The 27,032-nt window shown below is 41.0% G+C and overlaps 3 protein-coding genes across 12 annotated transcripts in view; 2 read left to right on the top strand and 1 right to left on the bottom strand.

Annotated features, from left to right (window-relative positions):
• Window positions 1-17: 17 nt before the first annotated feature.
• Window positions 18-1,676, bottom strand: LOC108164860. 4 transcript variants are annotated; one of them, XM_017300791.2, is made up of 3 exons: window positions 1,353-1,676; window positions 1,061-1,156; window positions 18-998 (listed from the first exon to the last, which is right to left on the bottom strand). In XM_017300791.2, the coding sequence occupies exons 2-3, from the start codon at window positions 1,142-1,144 to the stop codon at window positions 444-446; spliced, it is 639 nt and encodes a 212-aa protein (XP_017156280.1). In that variant the 5' UTR covers window positions 1,145-1,156; window positions 1,353-1,676; the 3' UTR covers window positions 18-443. The 4 variants fall into 4 exon arrangements, with proteins under 4 accessions (XP_017156280.1, XP_017156282.1, XP_017156281.1 ...); XM_017300793.2 differs by having other exon boundaries at window positions 1,424-1,676; XM_017300792.2 differs by lacking the exon at window positions 1,353-1,676 and adding an exon at window positions 1,238-1,330.
• A 1,909-nt stretch (window positions 1,677-3,585) lies between these two features.
• LOC108162025 (WW domain-containing adapter protein with coiled-coil homolog) lies at window positions 3,586-12,049 on the top strand. Of its 7 annotated transcripts, none has more exons than XM_017296548.2 (15): window positions 3,586-3,711; window positions 3,995-4,482; window positions 5,161-5,197; window positions 8,026-8,425; window positions 8,505-8,750; window positions 8,817-8,891; window positions 8,964-9,039; window positions 9,099-9,184; window positions 9,253-9,348; window positions 9,415-9,866; window positions 9,950-10,200; window positions 10,265-10,791; window positions 10,867-11,045; window positions 11,182-11,309; window positions 11,377-12,049. In XM_017296548.2, the coding sequence occupies exons 2-15, from the start codon at window positions 4,442-4,444 to the stop codon at window positions 11,453-11,455; spliced, it is 2,673 nt and encodes an 890-aa protein (XP_017152037.1). In that variant the 5' UTR covers window positions 3,586-3,711; window positions 3,995-4,441; the 3' UTR covers window positions 11,456-12,049. The 7 variants fall into 7 exon arrangements, with proteins under 7 accessions (XP_017152037.1, XP_017152029.1, XP_017152018.1 ...); XM_017296540.2 differs by having other exon boundaries at window positions 3,586-3,767; XM_017296529.2 differs by having other exon boundaries at window positions 3,586-3,781.
• Window positions 12,050-14,876: 2,827 nt separating this feature from the next.
• LOC108164880 (dipeptidyl aminopeptidase-like protein 6) overlaps window positions 14,877-27,032 on the top strand; it is a 119,882-nt gene continuing 107,726 nt past the window's right edge. Inside the window, exon 1 of the mRNA XM_033388052.1 lies at window positions 14,877-14,969. The gene's annotated coding sequence lies outside the window, so the exon portion shown is untranslated. The remainder of the gene's footprint in view (window positions 14,970-27,032) is intronic.

The raw sequence follows: 27,032 nt of genomic DNA, 5'->3' as shown, positions 1-27,032 counted from the left end.
CATAGGACCACGAGACGCACAATCTGCAAATATTGAGATTTTAATTGGAATTTATAGATGTACATGTGTATATATATTGCTGTTAAATATATATAACAGTTACACTAGCATACATTTTTAGCTTTTGGTAATTTTAATGTTTAGATTAAAGTTTTCAAGTCTTGGGCCTCCAATCGATCATTTGATTCAAGTGGTTTTCATATAAACAGTTTGCATGGATGCCATGTAGGTTTTTCTCGAGGCGTAAATATCTACGAGTATGTATATAATGTATATAGTATATGCTACTTCAGCTTCAAAAACTGACGCTGTAGGGGATATGTACGAGTATGTTTTTGTTGAAGGAACTAGTTTTTAAGACGATTCTGTTTGGGTAACAGAGCGGACGACACGGGGTCACGTCCAAGGCACGTTCGGTGTACAGTGCCATACATTCCATCCGGTTAGGCGGTTAGTCCCTGCGAGATCGAGATCTGGGCCGACAGCTTGGAGAAGCTTGTGTAGCATTCGTTGCCACAGAAATAGAGACCTATCAGCAGCTTGAACTGGGCCGGCGTCATGGGATATGACTCCTGCGACATGACCACTATGGTGTCCACTCCATTGGACCCATTTTCAGTCACTGACTTGCCGCCCTCGCCGGCACCGAGCCACTCGTTGCAGACCATCTCGCGATAATTTGCAAAGGCGGCCGAACATTTCGCAATGTGGCGCACCAGCTTGTCGGTGGAGCACTGCTGCATCACGGGTCGCTGCAGCACCTCCGCAATTATGGAATGCAAATCAAAGACGATGAGATCTGGAAGGCCGTGGGACGGCTGGTATCCGTCATGGAGGTCCAGCAATTGTTGCGGCGTCGCCTCGATGTCAATCAGGCGGCAAACACTGATGCGACCCTTGGCGGCGGTCTGGCGGCCATCGAGCTCCCTCGGCAAAGGGTATTTTCGGCTTGTGATGAGCATCACTCGCTTGTTATGGAGCGTGGCGCGTTCGCATAGCTGGAGGAAAGCAGGAATGTATAAATGTGCAGCACGGACATGCTTGTTGGGGCACTCCTCACCTTCTCTACGTTGCGATCGTAGTCGTTGTTGTGGGTCAGATAAATGTGATTGGTAATGAAATTGCTGGGTCTCGGCGGTCTCATGCCTTGAAAAATCTACAGGAGTTTTCAAAGGAAAATAAATACAAATTTTAAAGCGCTCCGGCCAACAAGTCACAACATAGAACACCAACTCACTCTGCCTCATACATACACAGCACACAAACATGTGAAAAAGTGAACAAACCAAAAATCACACTGTTTCTACTCACAAATAAAGAAATATTAAATAATATTTTACTTCTTTAATTACTTTTTTTTAGATAAAACTTTCAAAGAGCGAGAGAGCCAAACCAAAACTAGGGATGTTATTAAAAGTAATACCCAATGGTCGACAATGGGTTAATGTGCCTTGTCCACGATTGGAAATCGTGATTCCTTGATATTCGGTTCAATATTGCTAGCTAAATAAGACCCTCAGTCCTGAAGACATATTTTTATCCAAATGATAGATCAATTTTCCACAAGATATGATAATGTTATGTACTCCTTTTTATTGCATTTTTTCTAAAAAAGGTTAAGCAAATAGAGTCAAAGCACGAAACGTAAGTAGGCACGGAATGAAACGTAAGTGTGTATGGAATGTTACGTCATTGTTGATGGTCAACAGGTATCCGCTATGAGTGTGGACATTTTAATACCCTATTTAATTTAATTTATATTAAATTTCTGCTATCCAAGCTGATTTGAAACGAAATTAATAGTCCCTGAATACGGGTGGTGCGCGCCAAAGCGAAATTATTTAAAAGTGAATTAGTGTCAAGGATATGAATGCATATATAATATGAGATTTACATATAATATATACTATTATATACCGATATATCGTAAATATACCTTCGCTCAATACTGAGGTCAAAATATACCGAAAAGTATATACCGTATAAAGTATATAAAGTATATACCGTAAATGGTTCTGCGTTCCATCAAGTCCACCCGCTGGGCTAAGGGAAGAGAGGGTGTGGACAACAGGCAAAATGGCCCAGAAAATGCAACGCATGATAAGTAAACACCATCCCTTTTGCCCAACATAGCATGAAGATTATAAAAATGTTTTAATATGCATGGCAGATTGCTGATCAAACATGGCGAGGTGAGGTATGTACGATATTTGTAATTTTGCTTGACTGTTTTTGCCTGTTGTCCATACCTTTCCATAGACTAGCGGCTCGAGTTTACTTGGCCGTTTGCAGAAATAAGCCGAAATATACCAACGAAGAAACGAACTTAGCCCACTTAACACCCCTCTATTATAACCGGTGAACAAGTTGAGTTAAACCGTGGAAAATAATACTGTTTGTAAATTCTTCGTGTAGAAACATCATAATATTCGTGTGTGTATTTCAATACCCACTGGTTGACAATGGGCTAATCTTTTTCTGATCGCTAAATTTTTTGTCGACAAAATCAGGGATGATATTCGTATGGAACCGATAAGAACTTTATTCGACAACAAATTGTGCAGGCGTTTAGTAAACGAATACTCAGATTCGAAAAACGACATACCAATTAATATTTTAAAAGCAATAAATGATATTTCGACGAAAATGCAGGGAAGAAAGCGAAAAAGTACCAGCCGGCTAGAAAAATGCAATAACGAAGACAAATTTAATCTTATTAAGGCAATCGAATGAATAATTTTCTTATTTTATACCCGGTATTCACTCTATTAATATGCGCGGAGATCAAAAACATGATAATTGTCTAGCAATTGCCGGTCTCTCCTTGAATTGTCGTTCTTTAAATTCAAATTTGAATTTTCAACTGATTTTTTTGTAATAGAACTGCATAACAGTGTCTGGAGCATGTGCCTGGTCACCTGGTCACACTCTACGTCGAGAAGAATATTTGACAAATTTTGTCGGCAAAAAAGTTATTTAAGCTGAGTACTAGGCTATACGAATGCAATCCGGTCTAATAAATTTAGGAAAGAAAGATTTGAGTAAGAGAAATTATAAAAAAATACGTTCTTTTAATTACCTTCAAAAAATAAAAATAGCACCTTGATGATATTAACGAAATATACCATGATATACCATAAAATACCTTCTTGAGATCAAGGTATATTACGATACATAGTACCACAATTTTGTAAGATATCTTGGTATATTTGATTCATTTTGTGCTATATTTTGGGTATATATATTTTATTTTTATATTACAGTAACAGTCTAAATTCTAATAGTATCAAAAATAACTTAGGCAATGCGCATTTCCCAATGCGCTGGTTACTAAAAATAACAATAACAATTTTGTTTGTTTTTCAACTAATGCAGCTAAATGAAATTTAAATTGTATTTACTTATTTTTGACATGAAATGAGTGACACGCAGGGTTGCATTGGAATATTTTCGACATCTGGTGTTCACCACGAGTACTAAAATTTTACAACATACTTCTGGCCCTGTCGTTCGCGCAGCTATCACCTTTGGCAGGGGAAATGCCTGCTTGGCCAGGCAGAGTGCAAGCGAGATGACTATATAAGCTGATTTGTCAAACTCAACACAGTCGTGCCGACGAACAGACCGCACAAAGCGTAATGTAAAAGAATTGAAAAAAATCATCAAGTATAGAGGCCAAACCAAACGCAGCAGTCGGGGGCGAATTTTAAAGTAATTTATATTCTTAGCAACTAAATGCACCGTGTAATGCGTTGTGCATGCGAGCGGTAAGCAAATTGCGGTAAGCTAATTAAACCAGAGGCGACCCCAAAGAAGCGAAGAAAAATACGAAGAAGCGACAACGGCACTCACACCCATACACACACAAACACATATGCGAGCGCACTTACCATCCAGTGAAAAAAGTGCAAGCCGCTATGCATTCTTCCAAATAAAATTAACCATTTTCCCAGGAAGAAAACATAAATAGCTGATGTTGGTTCTGTTATTTCAGGAGGCAAAAGTTAAAGCCGATAAACGGCTTCTAAACGGCGAAACACACGCACACGCCCGCGTTGAGAGAGCCCCCAACACACTAACGTACACACACACATATATGTACATCTACACAACTACAAGCGTGTGTCTTGGCAGGTGAGAAGTAGGCGGCAAAGCCCCGAAAAAGAAACATTAGCCGCCACAAAAGACAGCAGCAGGCGAAGCAAAACAAAAGGCAAGGAAAGCCGAAGGAAGTACCCAAGGACAGAGGCCGGAACCCATCCATAATTAGACCCAATTTGGCGACAGAAAGAAAAGGTTCCACACAGTTGATGCCAACAGCATTGTCACACTGAGCGCAGGAGCAGCTGGAGGAGCACCACGCTGCCATTGGAGCGGGATTGGAGGCACCACCAACAACAATCACAATAGAAGCAGCGTATTTGGCGAAAATTTTGCATTGATGGTAATGCATGCTAGAAAACCGCAGCGTATGAACGATGGGTACGATTTCCAATAACACTAACACCCACACACAAAGACAAACACACACACACACACACCTTGGCAAATGCAACTGCACATGCAGGCTGGTAACACAGGAACAGACACACACATGCATAGTGGCAAACCCATAATTGAATATTTTTTGTTTACGTTCTGTGTGGCAATGCACGTAGCGGCCCCTCATCCATCTCGTACCGTCCGTACCAATATTTGGGGCCATTCATCGATTTCATATTGTTATGATTTTTGGCCATACAACAAATAATTTCATTCATTTTAAAGTGAAGTTTAGTTGTAATTTATCGCGCATTCTTCATTCTCCAGTTGTTCGTGTGTGTTTTGGATTTTCACCACACGCTAGCTGCCTCTCGCTCGCACCGGCTCAGCTGGCTGTCAAACGAAAAAGAGATTCCTATTCACATTTACCGTTTTGCATTTGCCATTTACCTTTAGTTCTTTTTGTTATGTTTATTTGTTGCTTATTCCTATTTATTGACCTTTTGAACGTTTGTGAGTTCGCAAAAAAAACAATGGCACGATACAAGGAATGGATGTAGAAAAATCATTAAGAGAATTTAGTGTGGTTTTTGTGTATGTGGTTTTTTACATAAAATTCATCAGCTATGGTATATCAACTAATCCTTATATCTCCTTTCTTTACCTTTAATTCTGCAGGTACTTTGAGAAGCATACCAGTCACACTTCCTACCAGGTGAGCAGACAGTTTCCGTGTCTTGAGAATACAGCTGAAAAACCAAATACCAACTAAATCCAAATTATCCAAACAAACGAAAAACCAACTACAACAAAATACAAAAAATAGTACTACTCGTAATACTAATCAAACCCCCGCCCGCCCCCTGATGTATATTTTTGTATCGTATTTTGAGATTCGGTTGCTTGACTATTTTGCATTTGTTTTTGTTTGTTTTTTTTCGCTTTGTAGGCTAGTGTTAACAAGTAGTTTTTTAGTGGTCATGTGTGTGTATATATGTATATAGAGCCAAAAAGCCAATGCAAATCCATCCAGTTCTCATCCCAGTTTTTTTATGTAGAAGCCCCCCAACCCGCCCAATATCTAATTTTTGCGTTGATAAATGGTTTGATTTTTAGACAACATAAACCAAAAATTCGATTTCCTTGATTTATCGATGTGTGTGTCCTCCCACGTGTCTGTGTGTACCTATCCGTGTGTCTGTGTGCGTGTGCGTGTGCATCCAAATGTGAAGAAACACTAGCCCCATCCACCAGACACCTCTGAAACCCTTAAGTCCCCCTCCCCCCACACCATCCATTCTAGAACTGACAAAAACCGTTTCATTTTAACCCATTGGGAACACGCGGCATTGCAGCCAACCGAACTGATATTGAAATTGAGAAACGAATCTATATAGCATACAAAAACATATACCGTATAGCAAGAACTATTAACGAAACTGGAAAGCGCCTAGAAAATATACTACTTCGAAACTAAAAGCAAAAAACAAAACGCCAAATCATATATACATAAATATATATATATTTACTGCAAATTTTTAAACTAAAAACCGAACGAAATAATACAAAAAAAGAAAAAGAAAACAAACAAAAAATGAACAAAATATCCTACGAAAAAGTTAGCGCCATAAAATATTAATCTGAAAATATATCAAACGGAAAACAGAAATATGTACCAAACGGAAGCCGGAGAAATGCTTTAAGCCGAGATCTATAAATATTCTATAGAAGTTATTATTAAACAATTATACAAATCGAATATTTCCATTTATTAAACTATTAAAAATATACATATTTATACATTATATATATGTATATAGATTGGTATATATATATCTATATATATACGACTACTAGAAGCAATAACTAAAACGCACAACAAATACTAAGAGCTGCCTAAACCAAATCTTAATCAAATCAGTAGCCTTAACAAAAACCAAAAGCAAATAGCAACTATTAAAGAAATGAAAATGGAAAACAAAATAAAAAAGAAACTATCAACAAAATAGTAACAAAATACACGAACGTGCCTCAAACAAAACAAAAGAAACAATCAATTAAAACAACCACAACAAAAATACCGAAACAAAGAGCAAAGGAGAGGAGAACGAGAACGAGAAAGGAAAGGACAAAAAAGGAGAAGGAGCAGCAGGAGGAGGAGCGAAAAACCGGAAAGACGACGGAAAGCAGAGCTTACTCTGCGGTTTTAAAAATCCAAAGCTTATACAAGAAATCCAACAACATTGATATCCTAATCAGCTTTAGGACGAGGACCAGGACGAGGATCAGGATCAGGCGGCCCCTGGGCAGGAGGAGCAGCAAGTCATCGATGAGGGGCAACAGCAGCAGCAGCAGCAGCGGCAACCACAGCAGCATCAACAGCAACAACAACAACAACAACAACAGCTGCAGCAGCAATAACAACAACAGCAACAACATGGCCGTTGATTTGTCTCTCTCGGTGGCAGCGGCAGCGAACTGCAGCAGCAACAGCGTCAGCGGCAGCAGCAGCAGCAGTAAGAGCGCCGTCGCAGCAGCAGCATTGACGTCGATGTCTACGTCAGCTGTTGGCTTCTGCCGCCTAGATGTAAGTAAAAGCGAGACAGACAGAGGATAGAGAGAGAAGAGAGAGTGGGAGTAAAAAGGAGAGGCAGGATTAAACGGGATAATATACGTAGCAGAAGCAGAAGCATCAGCGTCAGCGGCAACGGCAGCGGCAGAAGCAAGCAAAGAATAAGGAGCCAGCAACAGCAGAAGCATCCATCAAAACAAACAAAAAAAAAACTAAAAAAATTCCCAAAAAAATATTTTACCAAAAAACAAAACAAAATTCGTATGAATTTTTATAATTTCCCCGCAAATTAAGTTTCGTTTAACATTTCGTTCCGTTCCTTCGTTCCAGTTTCGTTCGCTCCTACGTTTGTTCGTTATTTTTACCGTTACGTTTTCAGTGCAAAAGAATTCGAAAAGAAAATTTGCAAAACCAAAAAAAAAAAAACGAAACAAATTGTAACCACAACAAAATTGCATATCATTTTAAATACAAATCTAATATAATATTCTCTCATTTCCTTTTTCGTTTATATATATATACATTGGCATATTGGCATTTTATTTATTCGCTCACAAGACAAACAAAAACACCAATTGGCAATAATAGTAGATGCATTTTTCTCTTGCATTCCGTTTCTGCGTACCCTCGTATTATTTTGTCACTATATCTATATATATTTTATAAGACTATTAGTTGAACCATTGCGTAGAATTTAGTTATTTTTGACAACTAACCGAAGTACTTGCCCCCCGTCCCCCCACGCAGCAAAGCCGCAACCGTAACCATATAGCCATGACTTAATAATTAATAATTAACCAACTAACCAAAAGACAAAACGTAATCAGAGCAGAGCATTAGTGCATCCGCATCCATCCGCAGCTTTTTAGAGACCCAAAATAACAATCTATATATGACAAATGTACTTCTTCTACTCTCCCACACACTTCCGTCTCCTGTCTCCCGTGTCCACACTCTACCGCACTCTCCAGAGCTCAAAGTACAGCAGTTCAAAGCGCGACTATGAACGTGATCGTTCCTCCAATTATCGCGATCGCGACCTCTCGCCGGGTGGCAGTGGCGGCGGCGGTGGAGGCGGCGGCGGCGGCACCGGTGGAGGTGGTGGCAGCAGCAGTGGCAATGGCGGCAGCGGCGGCCCACTAAACAATGGCAACAGCTATCGCTCCCAATCGCCCGACATCGATTCCCCCTCATCGAGATCACACGATCTGCGGGATCGGAACGATCATCGGGGCAGCGGCAGCGGTGGCGGTGGCGGCGGCAACGGCGGTGGTGGCGGCAGTGGTCGTGGCGGTAGCAACGAGCGATACAGCTTCATACAAAAGATGCGCGATCGGGATCGTGATGTCTACAAGAAGGATAAATATTCCGGTAAGTGATCGGACCGGCTACACGGCTACACATCCTTACAAGCCACATATTTTATCATGACCGCATCTTCCCGATTCAGATAAAAGAGATCGACGTGGCAACGATCGGGACTCGGAATCGTATCGCACTAATCATGACAGGGATCGTCGTGGCGGTGGCGGTGGCAGCGGTGCCAGCAAACTTTGCTCCTCCCGCGAGAACGACAAGCGTTCCGGCTCTGATGATCGCGATCGGGAGAGAGATCGTGATTTGCGCGACATGCGCGACAAGCGAGATCGTGGCTCTGATCGGGACAGGGATATGTACAAGAAGGATAAGTATGCAGGTGAGTGGCACTTAATCCTTCTTTTGCTTGTATAATTATTTAATTTACTCTTCTCTCCCCCTCCAGACAAGCGCGATCGCAGCGACAGGGGCGAGCGTACGGCGCGCTATGGCGACTGGAGTGAACATGTCAGCTCGTCGGGTGAGTGGAATGGGATGGAGCCATCTTCGGTTGATGACCGGCTAATCCGTGTTCTCTCTATTTCTCTTGCAGGAAAAATGTATTATTACAACTGCAAAACGGAAATTTCTCAGTGGGAGAAGCCAAAGGAATGGGTGGACAGAGAAAGGTAAGCATCATCACTCTGGCAATCAAACCCTTTTATTCATGTATTGTCTGTTTTCATAGGAATTTGCCCCGTGATCAGCATAGGGAGAAGGACTATCGCGACAAGGAACGTGACCGAGATCGCGATGATCGCTTCAGCAGGTCGAGTAAGTCTCTGGGGGACATCCATTTGCATAAGCAGATTTTTTAGATGACTTTTCTCTCTCTCCTACAGCATACAAACATTCCAATTCTTCGCGGGATAATACACGACTGAGATGGAGCTACAATGATGATGTGGGCCCGCCGAGTCATCGGAGACGTTTGGATGGTATGTTTGGCCCCGAAACTTAATGCAGGATTACGTTTCTCATGCAAGTCTCTGACCAAACAACAGGTCGACATAACGAGAATGCTGATATGGATATTAGCGGAGATTCGACGCCCACCTCAGAGGCCAGCTATTCCTTGAGCGGCACCCCCACCACGCATGGCGGCACCGGGATGAGTGGAGGAGGAGGCGGCGGCGGTGGCGGCAACGGCAGCAATGCCGCAATGGATCAACCCATGGGTAATGCACTGCCTCGCCTGGCGTCACATCCAAATACCGGGAGCTCCTCGGGAGCTGGAGGAGCGCCAATGGGAGGAGCAGCGGCAGCAGCAGCGGCAGCGGCTGCGATGCACTACAGCGGTGGTGGGCCTGGCGGCGGGGGACCCGTAACCGGTGCCACCATGTTGCCCACCAGCGGACTCTCCTCGGTGCCGCCAAGCATTGCCAATAGCAGCAGCAACAGCAACAGCAGCAGCCTTAGGAACTCAGTTGTCGGCCACATAGGCTCCACCTCCAGCGTAAGTCCATCCGAGAGGGCAGGGGGGGGATTCCCTTTTCTTTTTTGCTTTTGCTTTTAATAATCGATTAATCACTTTTGTAGACAACTGTGCCAACGCTGTCGAATCAGGATCCCCACCAGCAGCAGCACCAACACCAGCATCACCTAAACTCGAATGCTCCGTTGCCGCCTGGCGGCAGCAAGGGACGCCAGAAGATGCATTTGGGTATGAGCGTGCACGACCATGGACAACACAACTCATCTGTGAATGCTTCAGGGTCCGATGCATTGGTGAATCATGCCTACAATTCGGTCAATAATTCAGTCGCCGGCAATAGTTTAAACAGCTTAAGGTAAGTCCGATGCACTCCTCCGTTTCTAAGTGCTCTAACACTCAACATTCCTTCTTTACAACAGGGACAATAACAGCATCAATTCCCCACTGTACATGTCGCATCCCCATCACAATCTGTCGCCCCCGCTGAACTACACAAAGAGTCCCATACCAACGATTGTGGGTATCACGAACACAGGAACGGTTGTGAATGCCGCCAATATGGTCAGCATTATTGGAAATTCATATACCTGCCAGGCGACGTATGGCCCGATCAAGACTGTTGTCGACGGGGGTGTCTCACCGGCAACGCCAGGCGGTGGCGGTAATGGTAATAGCCAAAATATTGTACCCGGCCTTGGGGCCGTCAGTGGGATCAGTGTGATCACCTCGATGGGCAGCAACAGTGTAGCGGGCGTCATGTCGCTTGGGGATGGTGGTCCGCCCACACCTACCATGGAATTAGATTTAAGCTCAGCTTTAGAACAACAGCAGCAGCAGCAACAGGTGGCGATGGCCGCCTCAATGGCTGCGGCAGCCCTTGCAGCGGCCCAGGCTTCAGTCCAACAGCAACAGCAGGCGGCGCAGCAGGCCCAACAGCAGCGAAAGTGTAAGTACAGACCCTGGAGGTCCTTGTGATTGATTCCTAATACCCTAACAATAATACTCTCGGTTTCACCTGTAGTGGATGGGGCCTCGGGCGCACTTAGCTCATTGCAGAGCTGTGTGGGCTCCTCAGTGCAGGCGGCAAATCTGCGGGGGCCGGAGATATCGCCAAAGTTGGCCAAATACTTTCGCGCTGATTTGATTGCGCATGTGACCAATTGGCAGGCTGAGATACTGGAGCGTCAGGTAAGCTTTGAGGTAGGATATGGTCGTACAATAACACATGAACATATTTCTATTTTGATTTGAGCTCCTCATTACCTGATTTAACCTCCCTTTCCCCTGCCCCGTCTCTTGTTGAGCATTTGTGATTCATTTTGGTACCTTGTTGCAGGCGCAAAAATGCTGCGAGGATACGCATCTCTTTGGGGATATCACCTGCACGAGAATTTGCGCGGAACTGAAATGCGCCCGGAGTCTAGTGCGCAGCACCGAGATCAATGCCACACTCCAGGAACAGAAGTGAGTGCCCCCCATAATCTCTATACTCCTTACTCGCTCTCTAACTGTATTTTTTGGTACTCTACAGAATCATGTATCTGCGGCAGCAAATCCGCCGGATTGAGGAGTCGAAGACTCAGAACGCGTTTATGTCTGACGATACTTAGGATCAGGAGCAGGTTAGGCTGCGCGTGCATCGCAAGCTGTCTGTCAGGCTCAAAAAGAGCATATTCTGGCGCAGCTGATGATGATTGCGATGATGTGTTGATGAAATGCCCAGAACCCACCCAGCAGCATTGCCTTTTGATCGCACCCTCCCCCCATCTCCCACTTTGGCGATGATGCGGGGACTACGATGGTGATTGTGGGTGGGAAGGGGCCAACAATGACACCACACACACACACACGTGCATCCTGCTGCTCTGCTCCTCTACTCGACTCGACTCTCAACACTAGGCGGCGCATCACCCGCCACCCCAAAAGCAAAAACCACACAATGGATTTATCTCTCTTGTGATGTGCGAGAACTCTCATGTGTCACCGTTGTGGGTGGCAGCAGCACAATGGAGGCACAATTTTACAAATCTCGGCTGCCGCGCAAGATATCCACAGAGATCCGGAACGAGAGAAACAAAAGAGCTCTACAACAACGAGATACAATTTTTCAACAACAAGATATATATAAAAAAAAACAAGCTGTTCAACAAGAGAAAAAAATAAGCTGTTCAACAAGAAGAAAACCAACTGCAACAAAAACTAAATCATAATTTATAATTAGCAAGAAAGCGTAAATTAAATAATAAATTAAAAAAAACATTGAAGCAAAGAAGCGAAAGGAAGAAACTCAACAAACAAATAAAAATCACCAACAAACACCAACAACCAATAAAAAGAAAGAAAGATGACTACAATATATATACAAATCGAAAACCAATCAAGAAGCAATAGAAATATAGCCTCGAAATCGAATTGAATCGAAGATAAAAACACCAAAAAAGGAATCAACAACAACAGAACAGAACACCAACAAAAAGTCAACATAGTATACTCAACTGCAATAAAAGCAAAAATTAAACTATATACAAACTATATATAAATATATATATATACACATATATATATATATATATATATATATATATATATATGAAATAGAGTATATAAAGAATGTATATTTACAAAAACAAAAAGCAGCATCTATATATATTGTATGAACATAATGATGATGATGATGAATGGACACACAACCAAAATGCGAGTCAAGTCTAACAAGTCGAATCCTTCACACGCTTTCAGCCTTCGTTAGCAGGAAAACAAAAAAACAAAACAATAAAAATTAAAGATTCACACAAGAGAAGAGAGAACTACATACCACAACCAGGGGGCCCCTTCTCTCTCTGCTTCTCTCACAAGTAATTTTGTAGAACAGCTTGAGGAACGCAAAGGGGAAACACTTTTATGTTTCCCCATAGAACCCCCTCCCCCCCCCAAAAAAAAAAAAACAAAAACAAAACAAAGAAAACACCAAGCTGTTCGGTTCAGCTTTGACCAAACTGTTTAAGCAAATGATTAATATTTATTTCTAATGCAGTATCGCAGAGATATAGAGAGAGAGAGTGAAATGTTTCGTTTGTTTTTGGGGAATCGTTATTGATGGAAGGACATGGATAATTGCTCTTGATAAGTGCAATTGTTTTACCCCGATGTTCAAAAATTTGATCATGGAAAGTGTCTATAGTTATTAGAGAACCCACACATACACACACATGCCACACGATCCAGACACACACACACACGCCACACGTCCACCCCGCCCATTAACCATCCCATCAAAATTTTCTTATTACCTAAGTTAACTATTTTATGATGCTATAAATTGTATCTTAAGGATATACTATTCTATTTTTTCCGTTTCAATTCCCCGCATAATTATGTATAATGAACTTTTTTTAGTATAATTTTTTTTGGATAACCTTACATTTAAGCCTACATAAAAACTTTATATTTACTTCTAAATGAATATATATATATTCCGCTATATATACATATTTATAAAAAAACATTTCCTTTTTTTTTTTTTTTTTGGTTATTTAAGCAATCGAAAGGGGAGGAGGGATTGGGTGGGGCGGCGCCGGCAGGAGTCGGTCACAAGAGAATACTACTAATCGGGGTTTTCTCTCATCTTAAAAATCGAAAAACTTGTCGAAAAAATCCACACACACAACCACCACACAAATCCACATAAGAATGGGGGAATGGCCCTAAACAAAAATTAAATTAATAAAAAAAGCAGTTTATTAATGATAATGCTAATAACTATTGTAGATATACATATAAATAATATATAATAAATATATTAGCTAAGCGTCGAAACAAACAAACAAACAAAACAACAACAACAAAACCGAAAAATAGAAACTTTTATTATGAATTAATTAAAAAATACAACAAAAAAAAAACAAACCAAACAAATCCAAAGAATGCGTGAATAATTTTCGACAGGACTGTGCCAAAGAGTGGCCAATTCTACTTTGGAAATTGTAGGATGTAGGGTGGCGCTCTCCGTCAGCGAGATTCCAGTCTGACGTCATTATTATATGACTCTCTGGGGGGCAAACCAAATCATGTCGAATGTGCAATTCGACTGAAGTCTTAATTGAACAGATGAGCATCCTTTCTAGGAAATTCGAATCAATTTGGGAACCTCTAGGAGAAACCAACCCTACATCAGGGCTTGCATCTATATAGAGTTTTGTTTTTTTTTTTCTTTGAATTGCAGTATATGGAATTATTATCATCTGACTGCACGTGGAAAATTATGTTATTTCAAATTTGGGCGCTCTGATATATGCATAGGTTGTGGTTTTTAAAGTACTCAAATGTTCCACCGAACTCCTGCATCACCCTACGCTCATTGGTACGCTTGCCAATGCACCAATAAAGCACAGAGAGCGGAAGAGAGCAGCTGTGAGCATTAGCTCGCTCTCGCTCTGAAGCCGGCATTTGGCTCGGAGCAAAGTGTGCAGCGAGAGTGAGCTTTTCCATTACCCAGCAGACAAATTTTGCAGCGGCAGCGAATTCGCCAGTGAATCCAACGAAATGAATCGGCTCCCTCGAAAGAGGGGGATGACACGACACGACACGACCACGACCACGGCACGACATCCACATTGTTGCTCGTGTGCTGGCGCCGCTCTCTGCCTCTGTTGTTGCCTGCTGCTGTGGCGCCTCTTCCATGCGTGTGTGTCGGTTGCTTTTCTTTTTTTTTTGTTCAGCTCTTCTTATTTTTTGCGTTGGCATCCAGAGGACGATGAATGCCACAAGTAGCAGCCAACAGTTCAGCATTGACAACGCCAGCGTTCGCTTGCCAACGGCGCAAGCAGCGCACCACACAGCAGGACCAAAGAGCACCCGAACGGACCAACAAGAGCGAAATCGCAATACGAAAAATACCCGCCATAACGGTAGATGTGATTTCAAATCGCCCCGTGTTTAACGGTTAAAATATGTTAACTTTTTGCTCTGGTTTTTTCTCATGTGATCTTTTGTGACGTCTCCGTAGGACGTGTGTTAGTTAAAAACTAAAGTTTTGGCTAAAACATTTGTAATTCAACAAAACCAACTACTTGTGAAATTAGAAAGAAAACTGCGGTGAATACAGAGATCTCTCCCCCCGGAAAGGTGAGTAGCTGTGTGCCTAGAAGAAAACGTGGAGCGAGGTTAGAGCGAGGCGAGTGTAGTGTTAAAGCCTATACTCTAGAGCCTACAACTTATAAGATAGAGCGAGATTTGCGTAGTTTTTTAAGCTTTTGATTTTCAAGAATAGAGCGAGAGGAGTATGGTGTTTTTTAGTCCTACAATGTATAAGATAGAGGGAGAGGTCTATAGTTTTGTAAGTATTAAATCATTAAGATTAGAGCAAGAGAGGCGTTGTATAAATATAGTATACGAGTATTAGAGGCGCGCAGATATTTCTGAGAGACTTATCATCAGATAAAGGGAATGTTACATTACAATTTGCTTAGAATTTGATGGGCCTTGATAGATAATGAACCCTACACCTACTGGTACGAATCATTGGACAAGAAATGCAATATGTAATATAACTCTAATTATAGCAAGAGTCGAGTCTTGGACTAATCCTCAAGAAGGAGCAGAGCAGAGCCCATGTGGATTGGAGGGAGAGGCAGCATAATGTTGTTTTTGATCGGCTTTAAGATGTAAATAGAATACAATTAACATTTACCTGCTAGCTAAATTCCCTAAAGGATTTATTTACATAATTAAAACATGTGCATTCCCATAGGCAAATGCAAATTTTTACGACAAGGAGAGGAGAGTATTCATACAACATGTGGGCCTGTCACGGGAAGGCTCTAGCTATTTTAATTGGGCTTAGGTATTTTGGGGAGTAAACTAGGTTACTAGAATGAAAAGTATTTTTCTTTTGGTTTTTAGGAACTAAATGCCATTCAATTAAGAAACATAAAGCTTTGGAGATGAAAACTATATTCATTAAATCCTTGTTCAACATGTCTTTCATCTTCTTTAATTAAATTAAAGCAGAAATGTGGCAATCGTCTTTTTTTGTGTGCGGTTTCAGTGAATTGAATTTCCATGTTCGCACGTTTTTGTGCGTTTAATTTGGTTTTTCAATTTGTAAAACAGTCAAAAGCAGGCAGCCAGCAAAGAAACTAAAATACTATAAGCATAAAGAAAATTTTCCTTATTTTCCAAAGTGTGGAGTGGGAGAAACTAAACTAAATTGTTCATCCGCTGCATTCTTCATTTTTTGCGCAGCACTTTGGGGCAAGCAATCTTAGAAACGAATCAACTGAGGGAGAGACAGAGAGAGAGAGAGAGAGAGAAATTTTTTAAATACTAAACATGCAAATAGTACTTATACATGTACATATATGTATATATTGTACATACATATATCTAGTACTATTCACTTACTCTTCTGCCAACTCTGTTGCACTCTTGAATGCTGTTTGCTGTCTGCTCCAGCCATCATCTGTCATTGATTTATCATGCCCTAACCAGAGGGTATTTTGGTATTTTCTGCTGGCAAGAGGAATGTAATTGTAATTTGGATACACTCTCAGGATCTACCCTACCCTCTAATTCTCTTTGTTACACTCATGCGTTCTTTAATCTTTGATCCTAAAGAAAGACCTTCTTTCGATACCTTAATATTCAGCTCATCTTTCGTAGATCATGTTCAAATGATCGCTGTTCTCTTTTAGAGAATCCATATTTTGTGTATCAATCAGGAAGACAGTCTTTATAGAGTTCAGTGCTATACAAAATTCGACTAAAAATGTGTATTAATTAAGTGCCTTGATAAAAAATTTATGAAATTAATTATCACCAGATAATAATACCAAAAACTTCACAATTAGAGACCATATAATGGTTTTAAAGCTAAATTGGGAGATTTATCATAGATCTCTAGATCTATTACTAAAAATATTCTCTTTGCAAGGGTATTTCGCAAAGTCTCTGCAATTTTTATTTTATTTTTATGTTTTCTCTTTCATTTCTCTCCCTTGTTCTTGCGGTTTCTGCTTCCTCCTTCGTTTCCGCGCCCCATCTGTAAACTAATTAGTGAGGAGGCATGGAGGACTTCAAGGACCTCCTCTTACGCCCCGCTCTATCAAACATCCTTCAAGTGATTTGTCGCTGCTTTTATTTATTTTTTATGTTGTTTGATTTTTATGCATTTCTGGCTCTCTTCAATGGTACTATTTTTGGCACTAAAAATTGTCGCCCGCCAAAAATGTTGTGGAATGCTTTTAAGGCAGTCGGTAATGGGGATATGGGATGGGATGCGAGTGGAGGAGGGGCGGGGGGGCTGGGACTGGGGATTGTTGGGGCATATTGACAATGGTGCTGCATTCTGGCGCGGAATGCCAAGAGTCGAGAGAGCGAGAGTCAAGCCCCATAAATTTGACGCCGTCAAGTCCTTTGGCATCCAGAGCAAACAAAATGCGTCCAAAGGACCACCAAATGGGTGGCAAAAGGGGAGCCTCTCGGAACGCAAAAGTATTGGGGCAGAGGTCCTCGATGATGCGGTCATTGGAGTGCCAGCAAGAGGAATGTGCATGCAGCGAACAAACAAAAAAGCAAAAAAGAAAGAAATGATTATTATTATTAATCTTTTGTTATTATTTTTCGCACTCGCCTTCCCCCTCTTTGAATTATTTAAGACATTTATTCGCTCTCTGGCAAGGAGCAAGAATAATATTATTTGAGTAAATAAATGTATAAAATGTGGTGGAAATTTCTTACAAAATTTCTTTGAAAAGCTGATCTTCCAATGGGATTAAAGGCAAAGGAGATACCTTTAAAAGAGAGACATCCAAAGATGTAAAGGAATGGAGAAGAGGGATACTTCTACAGAAGATAAGATCAGAAGATCTTCTGCGGAAGATACTTGCAAAGATTAAATAATTACCAAGGGTGGTACTTCTACAAAAGATAGCTCTAAAGCTTCTCAAGATGCTTAAACAGAAGATAGCTCCAATGAAGATAGATACTGATAAAGGAGATACTTCCAAAGGAGCAGCTTTCACAGAAGTTAACCCTAACTGAGATACTTCCTCAGAAGATAGAAGAGATAATTCTGCAAAAAATACTGGAAACACTTCCACAGAAGATGCGTCCACAATTGATTTGTGTACACTGTACAAATAGCCCATAAGCGAACGGATACATTCGTTTCATTCTCATGAGCGATTAGGGACTTTTCCGAAGCTTACGAATTCTCCTCGGAGCTCTTCATCCCATCTCCATCCCTACCCTCACTTCCTTGCCTTTTCTCAGCCCTCTCTTCCTTTTGTTTATTATTTATATTAGTTACCCATACTGGTTACTCGCACTTTAGCACCAAATCAATTCCATTGAAAAGCCCAGAGCCCGACCGCAGAGCCAACCTCAGTTTCTAATTGGTCCCAACAATTTTGCTGACCTTGGATGGGCACGCTTTAGACCAGATTTTCCTGGCTTTTCCCCTTGGATATTCATGGCTTTCCCTTAGTTTTGCCCGCTCTACTGCGGTTCCTATTCAAATTATGTGCATGTATTTCATTTTCGTTTTCATTTGCGACTTTTGGCTTTGGGATTTTTGTTTCTTGGTTTCTTGGTTTCGGGATGCGAGGAGGATTGAGGGGGGGGGGGGGGGGGGGGATTCGTTGGGGCTGTTTGGGGGGGTTCGTTCTCTTTACGACCCAACCATTTGGCAGCATTGCGGTCAAGATTGAGGAATATTTGGACCCCCAGCATTGGCGTGCTTGACAAACATTTTCGTTTTCATTTTCATTTTGGTGATTTTCGTATTATTTCGTTCTTGTTTCGGCAGCTGCACTCAATTTTATTACCACTCGCAATTCATTTAGTTCCTCCATTTATCCCTCCTAGCCATCTCGCCTTTTTTGCGTATAGCCAAAGTTTCAATGGGCCTATGGGCCCCCATTGCTGTTATAATTTCATTTGCTGGACTCTGGTTACATTTACATTTTTATTTCCTCTCGGACGCCTACGACAAAAAAAAAACACATCGCGTTTTCCCTCCTCTTGTTTTATGACTTTGGCCTAATGTTTTCGGGGTCCCCGATTTTGAATAAGGGGAGTGTCTCGGGGAAAAGTGGCTCCCACTTGAGGCCCCATTTCCCCCCGCTTTGCCCTGCCCTGCCCTTCCCTGGGTGCCCGCGTGACATTTATACGAATTGCATTTATCATCTGGGAATTCCAGGGAGTAGAAATTTTTCCTGTACATTCTACCAGGCGACATATTTTGCATCTGACAACAAAAAGTTGGTGGCTTAAAGGTTCTTCTGAGGGCTTAAGGATACCCCTTAATCAGCGGAAGAACATCAGGAAAGGCTTCGTTTAGATATGCCTAAATTTGATCTGCATGAAAATCACAGGATATCTCCTCTAGCCTGAAAAAACCATCAAAGTCTTCTCTATTCCACGATAATATTTATCCGATAGGAATGGTTTTTGTGAGTCATAAGTGCACCATTGTGTGAAATCATCATCACATCTTTAGAACAGAGTTTACCAAATCACTTAGATTTGCCTAGTATTGATCTCCTCAATCTTTACTGATCCCTGAAATCATTAAAATCACTCTGCCTTGGGTCCGATACGCCTTTTTTGCCCAAACACTAAATGAACGAAGAAAACACCAATCGTCAGCAAACTAAATTTAAGACTTCGGCTGTACTTCAAGGATTTTCGCTTTGTCCAGAGCCCAGGGCTTTCCCCCAGACCCAGTGGCGTTTTTCCGTGTGTTTTATGAGGGTTTATCCCAGCTTTTCCTCTGCATTCACTCTCACTCAACATACTCGCACTCCGGCAGCAGCAGCGAAAGTGTGGAAAATCAGGAAACATGGCCCTGAAATCGTAAACATTTGCTTCTGATTTTTCTTCTTTTATTTTTTTTTGTTATTTTTATTTTTTTGGGTGTGTTTCACTTTTATGTGTGACTTTTCTTTTTATAGGCAGTGGCTACAGATGTTGCTTAGGAGCAGTGAATGTCATGGGGATACGAGTTTTTTCTATCAAGTGTTTGCGATTAATGGAAATGAACTGTTAACGGTTTCGATAGGGACAAGGGAATCTTCATATAAAGCATAAATATATGACATGTTTGGGACTCAATGACCGGGAGAGGATTGAAAAAGTGTTGCAATAACTTTTGATGTATGGAAGATGTAGTAGTAGTAGTTTTGGTACAAACAAATAACATAATAATCTATCCCAATATATTCATAAATATATATTACAATAATAGTACAACACAATCTTAAAAATCTTCCGTAACTATTTGCCTCCTATATGCTCGTATCATTGCCCTTTCGATGTAGTCTCTTAAATTGCTCCATCCCATACTACCATTTAGCACTGCAAGTACTTCCTCTTCATTGAATTTACCATTTTCAATGGGCTGTTTAGACAAAACAGGTCTCCTCTAGCTTTGAGAATCCATTTTATGGTAGGCTGGTTTGCATGGGGATTGCAACTGCTTGACCCAGCAATGTTGATCTGCCGTTCCTGGATGTTCCTTTTAAGAATGCTGAGTAATTTGCAGCTCGTGCTGTTCTAACAAATTGTGTTCCATTGTGAGTGTGTTGCATTAAGATCGAGAGTGAGACTACAGCTTTGAAGCAGCACCGCTTTAAGTCTTAAAATCCAATCTAAATCTTTTCCCATCATATGGCGTGCTAGGATACACATAGATACTTCGTACTCATAGAGAACTCGCGATATATATTTTAAGTGAAGATTTAAACTGTCTATGTGTCCTTGCATCGATCGCCAAGATGTAGTTGGGTGACTATACGCCCCTTAAATGTCCGTGCACCGTAACGAAGAATAGCTCTGCTGATGACTTTGAATATGTTCCATTTAGAGCTGAATCTTACAGTTCGTCCATTCATGAAGCTACTCCACACTGAGTTTTTTCTTGCCTTAGCTCCTTTTTCTTTGGCTGCAACGTGTTCTTTGAAGCTCATAGTGGGCGTTAAGAGAACTTCAAGGTATTTAAATTACGTGGCGACCTTCACAGGCACTCCTTGGAAGAACCCTTTTTCGCATGCTGTTCCACCCCGGAATACCATTATTTCTGATTTGGCCTAATTAACTTCCACTCCCCATAGAGTACAATAACTTTCCAGTCTCCGGATCATCACTTGTAATGCTTTTGGTCTGTCCGCTAGAATGTCTATGTCATCGGCATATAGGAGAACTCTTACGTTAGTTTAGACCTACTTCCAGATGGTCGTGTGGATCGTCCTTGTTTGACGCCGAAATGATCACCTGTCCACACCGAGCTCCGTGTATTGTCATACACATTTCTGACCATTGCGACAAGTTTCGCTGACAATCTTAGACGCTGATGTTTGTATATTTGGCAGCTTAAAAATCTACAAAAAAAGCACATATGTCACCTTTTTTTTCCGCGATTTTTATATTGACTATTGATGCCAGCTTAAAGATTCCATCTGCTGTTGTTTAACCGCTTCTGAACTTTGTTTTTCTACCCATGATGTTGGCCTGGTGTTCAGAGTCAACATTAGTATTTTTGATGCACAATTCATGAAGAAAATGACCCTATATTTTGTCCTTCATTTATGATTCCTTTCTTGAACATTTTGAAGATAATACTTTTTACAAAAGTGTCTTTGAAGTTTTCCTTTGCAAGTGCTTCATCTTAGATGCGGACTCCAGTCGCGCTTTTAACCTTGAAAATTGCGGTTTTCAACATAACGTCACTGTCTAGATCCTCATCATAGCAATGGGAAATGTTTGGGAGGATAAATGCCCAACTTTTTTCGGTATCTTACACATTTAATCAATGTCTGATTCGATATTTAGTCTGATATCTGCCTCGATATCCGCTTTGATAATGCTTTGGACTACTTTGATAGCTGCATCGATATCTATTTTTTTTGATTCCTTAGATAATTACTTGGATATCTGCTCCGTGGATTGTTTCGATAATTGCTTAGATTATTTCCGATTACTTCTTTCATATATCTTCTTTGATAATTTATTCCGATATCTACTTCAATAATTACCTAGATAATGCCATCGTTGTCTGCTTGGATTATTGTATCGAAATTTTGTTCGATTTCTTCTGATTTTATAATTACTTCGATATCTGCTCCGATTATATATCAGATTCTTCTATTGTATTCGCATACACTTCGATAACTCCCTTTGATATTTTCTTCGATATCTCGTTTAATAATTGCATCGATAATTAAATCATTGTTTCGATAATTGCTACGATATCTATACACACACACACACATATGTGTGTACTTCTATATCTGCTTCGATAATTGCTTGCGATTCATAAAACACTTCTAACCAAAATATTGGAAAATTGTTTTATATCTGATTGCGGCTCTCGGCCCTCTACCCCCCACTTATGTGATTCACACTTCTCCGAGCATTTCCCACAGCGCGATGCCTCCACAGGCGACCTAACCACCCCTCCAGGGCTCCGTCGCGACGTGTCGTTGGGTCTGTGGGTTTTGTGGGTCTTGCGGGTTCTGTGGCTCTCGCTGCTGATGTTTCGCATGTCATTGTCGTAAGTTGGCATATGTCACCAAGGTGTTGTATGAATGTACATACACATATGCATATATATTTTATATATATTTTTGAAAAAGGGAAAAAATAAAATAAAAAGAAAGGAAAGGAAACCGCACACACACGCACATATTTTTCACATTAAGGTTTATGTATGTGCAAAAAACAACTCGGGACATTTATGTTTTCGCCTTTGTATATGCATGTTCCTATACTCTTCTTATGGGGGGTAGTGCCAATACTCTATTTGGAGGGTTTCAATATCTCAAGGAGTACATCGATTGTACAATAGGAAAAGGAAAGCTTCTGTTCCATTCCATGCCATTCCACTCCCATATGTTTCATTCGAATGATGTTGATAAGCGGTAAAAATTTCTCATAAGCGAACGACGAATCCGAACTAGGGTATTTCCAGCGTCGACACATAACACTTATACGAGTATCCAGAAAATTTCGTTTTGTTACTGTGGCATTGAGATTTGCGAAAGATTTGCGTGAATGAGAGACTGGGAAAAGAGTTTACTGTTGGTCGGTAAGGACACTTTAGTAGCCAGTTTTTCCACCTATCCCTTTTCCCTTTTCCCATTTAACAGACTGCGAGTAAATTTATGCTAATAACAAAATCAGAAAATCCTTAAATTGTCATTAGCTAAGCCATTTTGTTGGCAAGTCCGTGGAGACTTTGTCGCTGTTTTTACGCCTCTGTTTTTTGGACTCGTTGATGGTTTTGGCAAAGCTTCTCCTCTTAGGTATATTCCTCTGCCCTTTTACCGCTCTCTTCCCACTCTTTTCAGCTCTCCCTTTTAGAATTGTTTTGGCCCCGTTTTTAATGGTCTTTGTTTTGGGTTGAAGGGATTTTGAGACCTGGTCCAAATGGCGAAAATTACACGCAGCATAGGCTTTTAGCGTGGTCACGACTAATTCCTGTTTTTTTTTCCTCTTAAGTTCGGTGGTGTGCCGCCCCAAAATGTTGCAATTTGTGTATTTGCATTCGCCAGGAAAGGGTGCTTCGTACCGTTTTCTACCATTTTTGAATGAAAATTGAGCTCATTTGTCCAGCATTCGTTTGTTTTTCTTTTCATGCGTCCATTCCTTGCTTTTGCTGGGCCCCCACGTTCTCGATCGAAGAGTTCGAGTACTGTAGTTCGGGTTTCCATTGAAAGACTGAAGTTTGAGTCAAAAAGCAAGCAGAATCACTGTTGTTGATGTACCGATTTTGGAGTACCCCTTTTTTATACATGTAAATACGTATATTGGTTGAAAAGAATATATATATATATTTGTTGTTGATTAATTTATTTAATTTATTTATTTTATTCCATTCCACATAGAATTATACTTCGATTGAAGTTCTTAATTAAATTGTACATTCCACATGATCCACAGATTCTACATCTACACATCTACATACATAGAATTCTACTTGGATACATGCAATACATTGCATTAATTACATTCTACATGATCGGAATCCACACTTTAGCCCTCTGTCTCCCACAGTACAAAACTGTGCCTTTGCTGAAAAAGAAGAATTGTGCATAAATCAGATTAATGTTTGAGCATGGAGTGGATAAATATGTATATACTCGTACATATAATATTGTCTTGCAGTTTTTTTTGTAGAAAAATCAAAACTAACTGTGTAATATTATGGGCAAAAGGCAAGAGAAGCAACGACATTATTTTTGCTTATCTCGATTTTAGAGAGCATATGCTTTTACGCTTTTCCCTTAAGTAAGTGTGTATTCTCTTCTCTTCCAAGGAGGATAAACGAAATTGTTGCGGCTTAATGCTTTGTCCTTCGGTCCTCGGTCTTCGGTTCCTTCCACCCGTACTATGAATATACCCGTTTCCTGTGGGTCTAATGGGCACCAGAAACAAAGGAAAAAAGTGCTGCCTACTTAAGTGGACGCTCGACGGAAGCAGATTTTCGGTTCTCTCTCTCTCTGTGTATGTTTCTCCTTTCCCAACTTCCGCTGTGGTGCATTGGCTGACGGCTGCAGTTGTTTCAGCCGCTTATCGGTTTCGGCTCTGTTGTGCATTTCCTCTTTCCATTCTGCTGTGAATCGCTTTTCTGCTTTCCCTTCGCTTAGCACTCCCCAGACGCCTCTGACTCCTGTCCGGTCCGGTCCAGTCCGCTCTCTCTCTCTCTCCCTCTCTGCTCTATCTATCGCTCAACAAATTATGTGCCAATAAAGTTTTGTGTGTGCGCCCCTCAATTCTTGCCAATAAAATCCATCTTAACTTTTATAGCCCAAAGGGGCGGGGCTACTACACGCCCCCGACACACTCACGCATAGGGAGCAGCAGCAGCAACAATGAGAGCCATGGCCTTTAAAGCTTTTGCGCCCCCTTAAGCCCTTGTCAAATGTCATTTGGCTTGTGTGTGTGTGTGTGTGTGTGTGGGTGTCTGTTCGAGGGCTTATCGTCTCCGAATTGCAGCTAAAAGTTGCTCTCAAATTAATACAGCAATTGAGCATCCTGCATCCTCGGACAGCAGCAGCAGGATATCTTAAATATTTAGTGAGCAAAATTCCCCCAAAAATTGCAAGGAAATTACATTTCAGATTTGTTCAGCAAATAAATCTTTTGCTTGAATTATTTATATGGAATGGAAAAGGAACACTTCAAATGCCTCTTGGACTGCACGTACATGATAGCTTTGATTAAATAATAATTGAATGGCAGGAAAATCCTTGAAAAATGCACAAATAAATACGAGGTATCACGCACAAAGGCTCTTTTCAATTAAAAGAATATTTTCATTTAGTTGGAAAGAAAATGGAAGGATAGAAACTTTTTTTTTGGTCATTTTATTTTCAATAGAAATCAATAGATTTTCTAAACTATTTTTTGGGAAAATAATATATTATAAGTAAAATATCATACATACATATCTAGTATTTATATATGAAATTTCTGAGGTACAAAAATACGCTTATCAGTATTTAGATAAAAGAAAAATAATGTGGAATATTGAATATCAATCGAAATTATAGACTTTTTAGAAGTGTTCATGGTGTTGGGATTTGTAATTAAATTTAAATTCATCTTCAATAGCTTTTTAGTATTTTAATGCAACAAATCTCTGGATAGTTAAAAAGTGCTGAGAAGACCTATCACTTTGTGCCTTAAAGAGGAGGTCTTTTACTGGGCAATTCGTTCTGGGTTAATATTAGAAATGTTCTGCCAATAAAGAGCTGTCCAGGAGGTTTTTAATCGCGAGCAAGCGATTATAAACTTCCATCAATCTAGTGAATCGAGTGGGTTGAGGTTTCGGTTTTCTTCAGTTACAGAACTAAAAACTGGAATTAAAATAGTAATTGAACCCTGCACTTGCTATCAGGAGATCCCTTTTGATTCGATAAAAAGATATATGTCTGTATGTGTATGTATTGAGAAATCAAAAGAGACAAACTATTTTTATTTTGCTTTCGTTGCTGTTGCTGTTGCAATATGATATACAGCTGCAGCTGTGTGTGTGTGCGTGTGGGGCATGGACTTGGGCATGCATGGCACGTACGTCCATCATTGAGGGGCTGTGACTGGACAAGGGCCGGAGCGGGGGCAGATGGATGGATGGGGTGGTTGAAAAGTTAAGCTTGGGCATTAAATTCAATGGACAGACGGGCTGGACCGCAGGCTACGTCGGTGCTTGCTACACAAAAAACTTGTCTCTGTCTCTGCCCCAAACAGAGAGAGAGTCCGAGACCGAGTCCCTGTCCTTCCTCCTTTGCACAGCATGTGTTGTGTCCGCAATGCGCAACAGGAAACGATGCCACCAGCAGCAGCAGCAGAGCAGTGGAGTCCTGGTCGTAGGACACAAAAGTATCCTTCAAGTGGTCTTCATCATCGGAATTGTTTTTCCTACTGTTTGGCCCTATAGTTGCCCTTGTTGAATTAATTGACCAAGTTTTGCTTTCAAACTCCGCTTTGCACTGCCCACAAATTGCACTCATCAAAAACAAGCATCTGAAGGACAACCGAAAGGACCCCGGGGATGTGGCTACAGGTACTCTTGAACCAGGAAAAGCGAAGCAATTGAAATTTATCAGCTTTAGGTAAATTCTTTAATTAAATTTCCTAAATTCCGCCACGGAGTCTCCTTTTTTCTCTTTCTCTCTCTCTCTCTCTCTCTCGTGTTATGGAAGATGCTGTCTTTCACTTTCCCCATTCGGACCACCACTTTCCTCTTTATTTTATTTCGTTTTTCACAGCTTCTTGCAATTAAAAATGGACATAAATAAAGGCAAAGAAAAATATCTCAAGTTTTCTGCTGGCTTTTAGCCATTTGGCTGTTTTTCTGCTCATTTTTGTTTCTGAGTTTTTGCACTTTTCTTCTTTAAAATAGAGTCTGGAAAATGTGTGAAAATGCTGGGAAAATTGTTTATGTTCGGTGTGTGTGCGTGCTAACGGTTTTCTAATGAGCTCGACTTATGACCGACGCCAGGATATAACCCAAGAAAATCCCTCCCTCTCCCACGCTCCGTCTGTCCTGCCCTTTTTCCACCGACACAGACAGGATGCATAAATTCCAAGCAATTTAAGACACACACACACACACACACACACACATAGAGAGACAGAGAGAACGAATGTGTGTGGAAACAATGGGGCACTTTTAGCCCTAACTAA

Source organism: Drosophila miranda, chromosome XL (assembly GCF_003369915.1).
Source record: "Drosophila miranda strain MSH22 chromosome XL, D.miranda_PacBio2.1, whole genome shotgun sequence".
Lineage (NCBI taxonomy): Eukaryota > Metazoa > Arthropoda > Insecta > Diptera > Drosophilidae > Drosophila > Drosophila miranda.
This window is presented reverse-complemented; position numbering and strand designations above follow the sequence as displayed.

Coding starts and splice junctions, on each gene's coding strand:
- LOC108162025 (XM_033387515.1), top strand. CDS start 6,812: ATGAGGGGCAACAGCAGCAGCAGCAGCAGCGGCAACCACAGCAGCATC. Junction 7,070..8,025: donor TTGGCTTCTGCCGCCTAGAT/GTAAGTAAAAGC, acceptor CGCACTCTCCAG/AGCTCAAAGTACAGCAGTTC. Junction 10,201..10,264: donor AATAGTTTAAACAGCTTAAG/GTAAGTCCGATG, acceptor TCTTTACAACAG/GGACAATAACAGCATCAATT.
- LOC108164860 (XM_017300790.2), bottom strand. Junction 999..1,060: donor ACGATCGCAACGTAGAGAAG/GTGAGGAGTGCC, acceptor GCTTTCCTCCAG/CTATGCGAACGCGCCACGCT.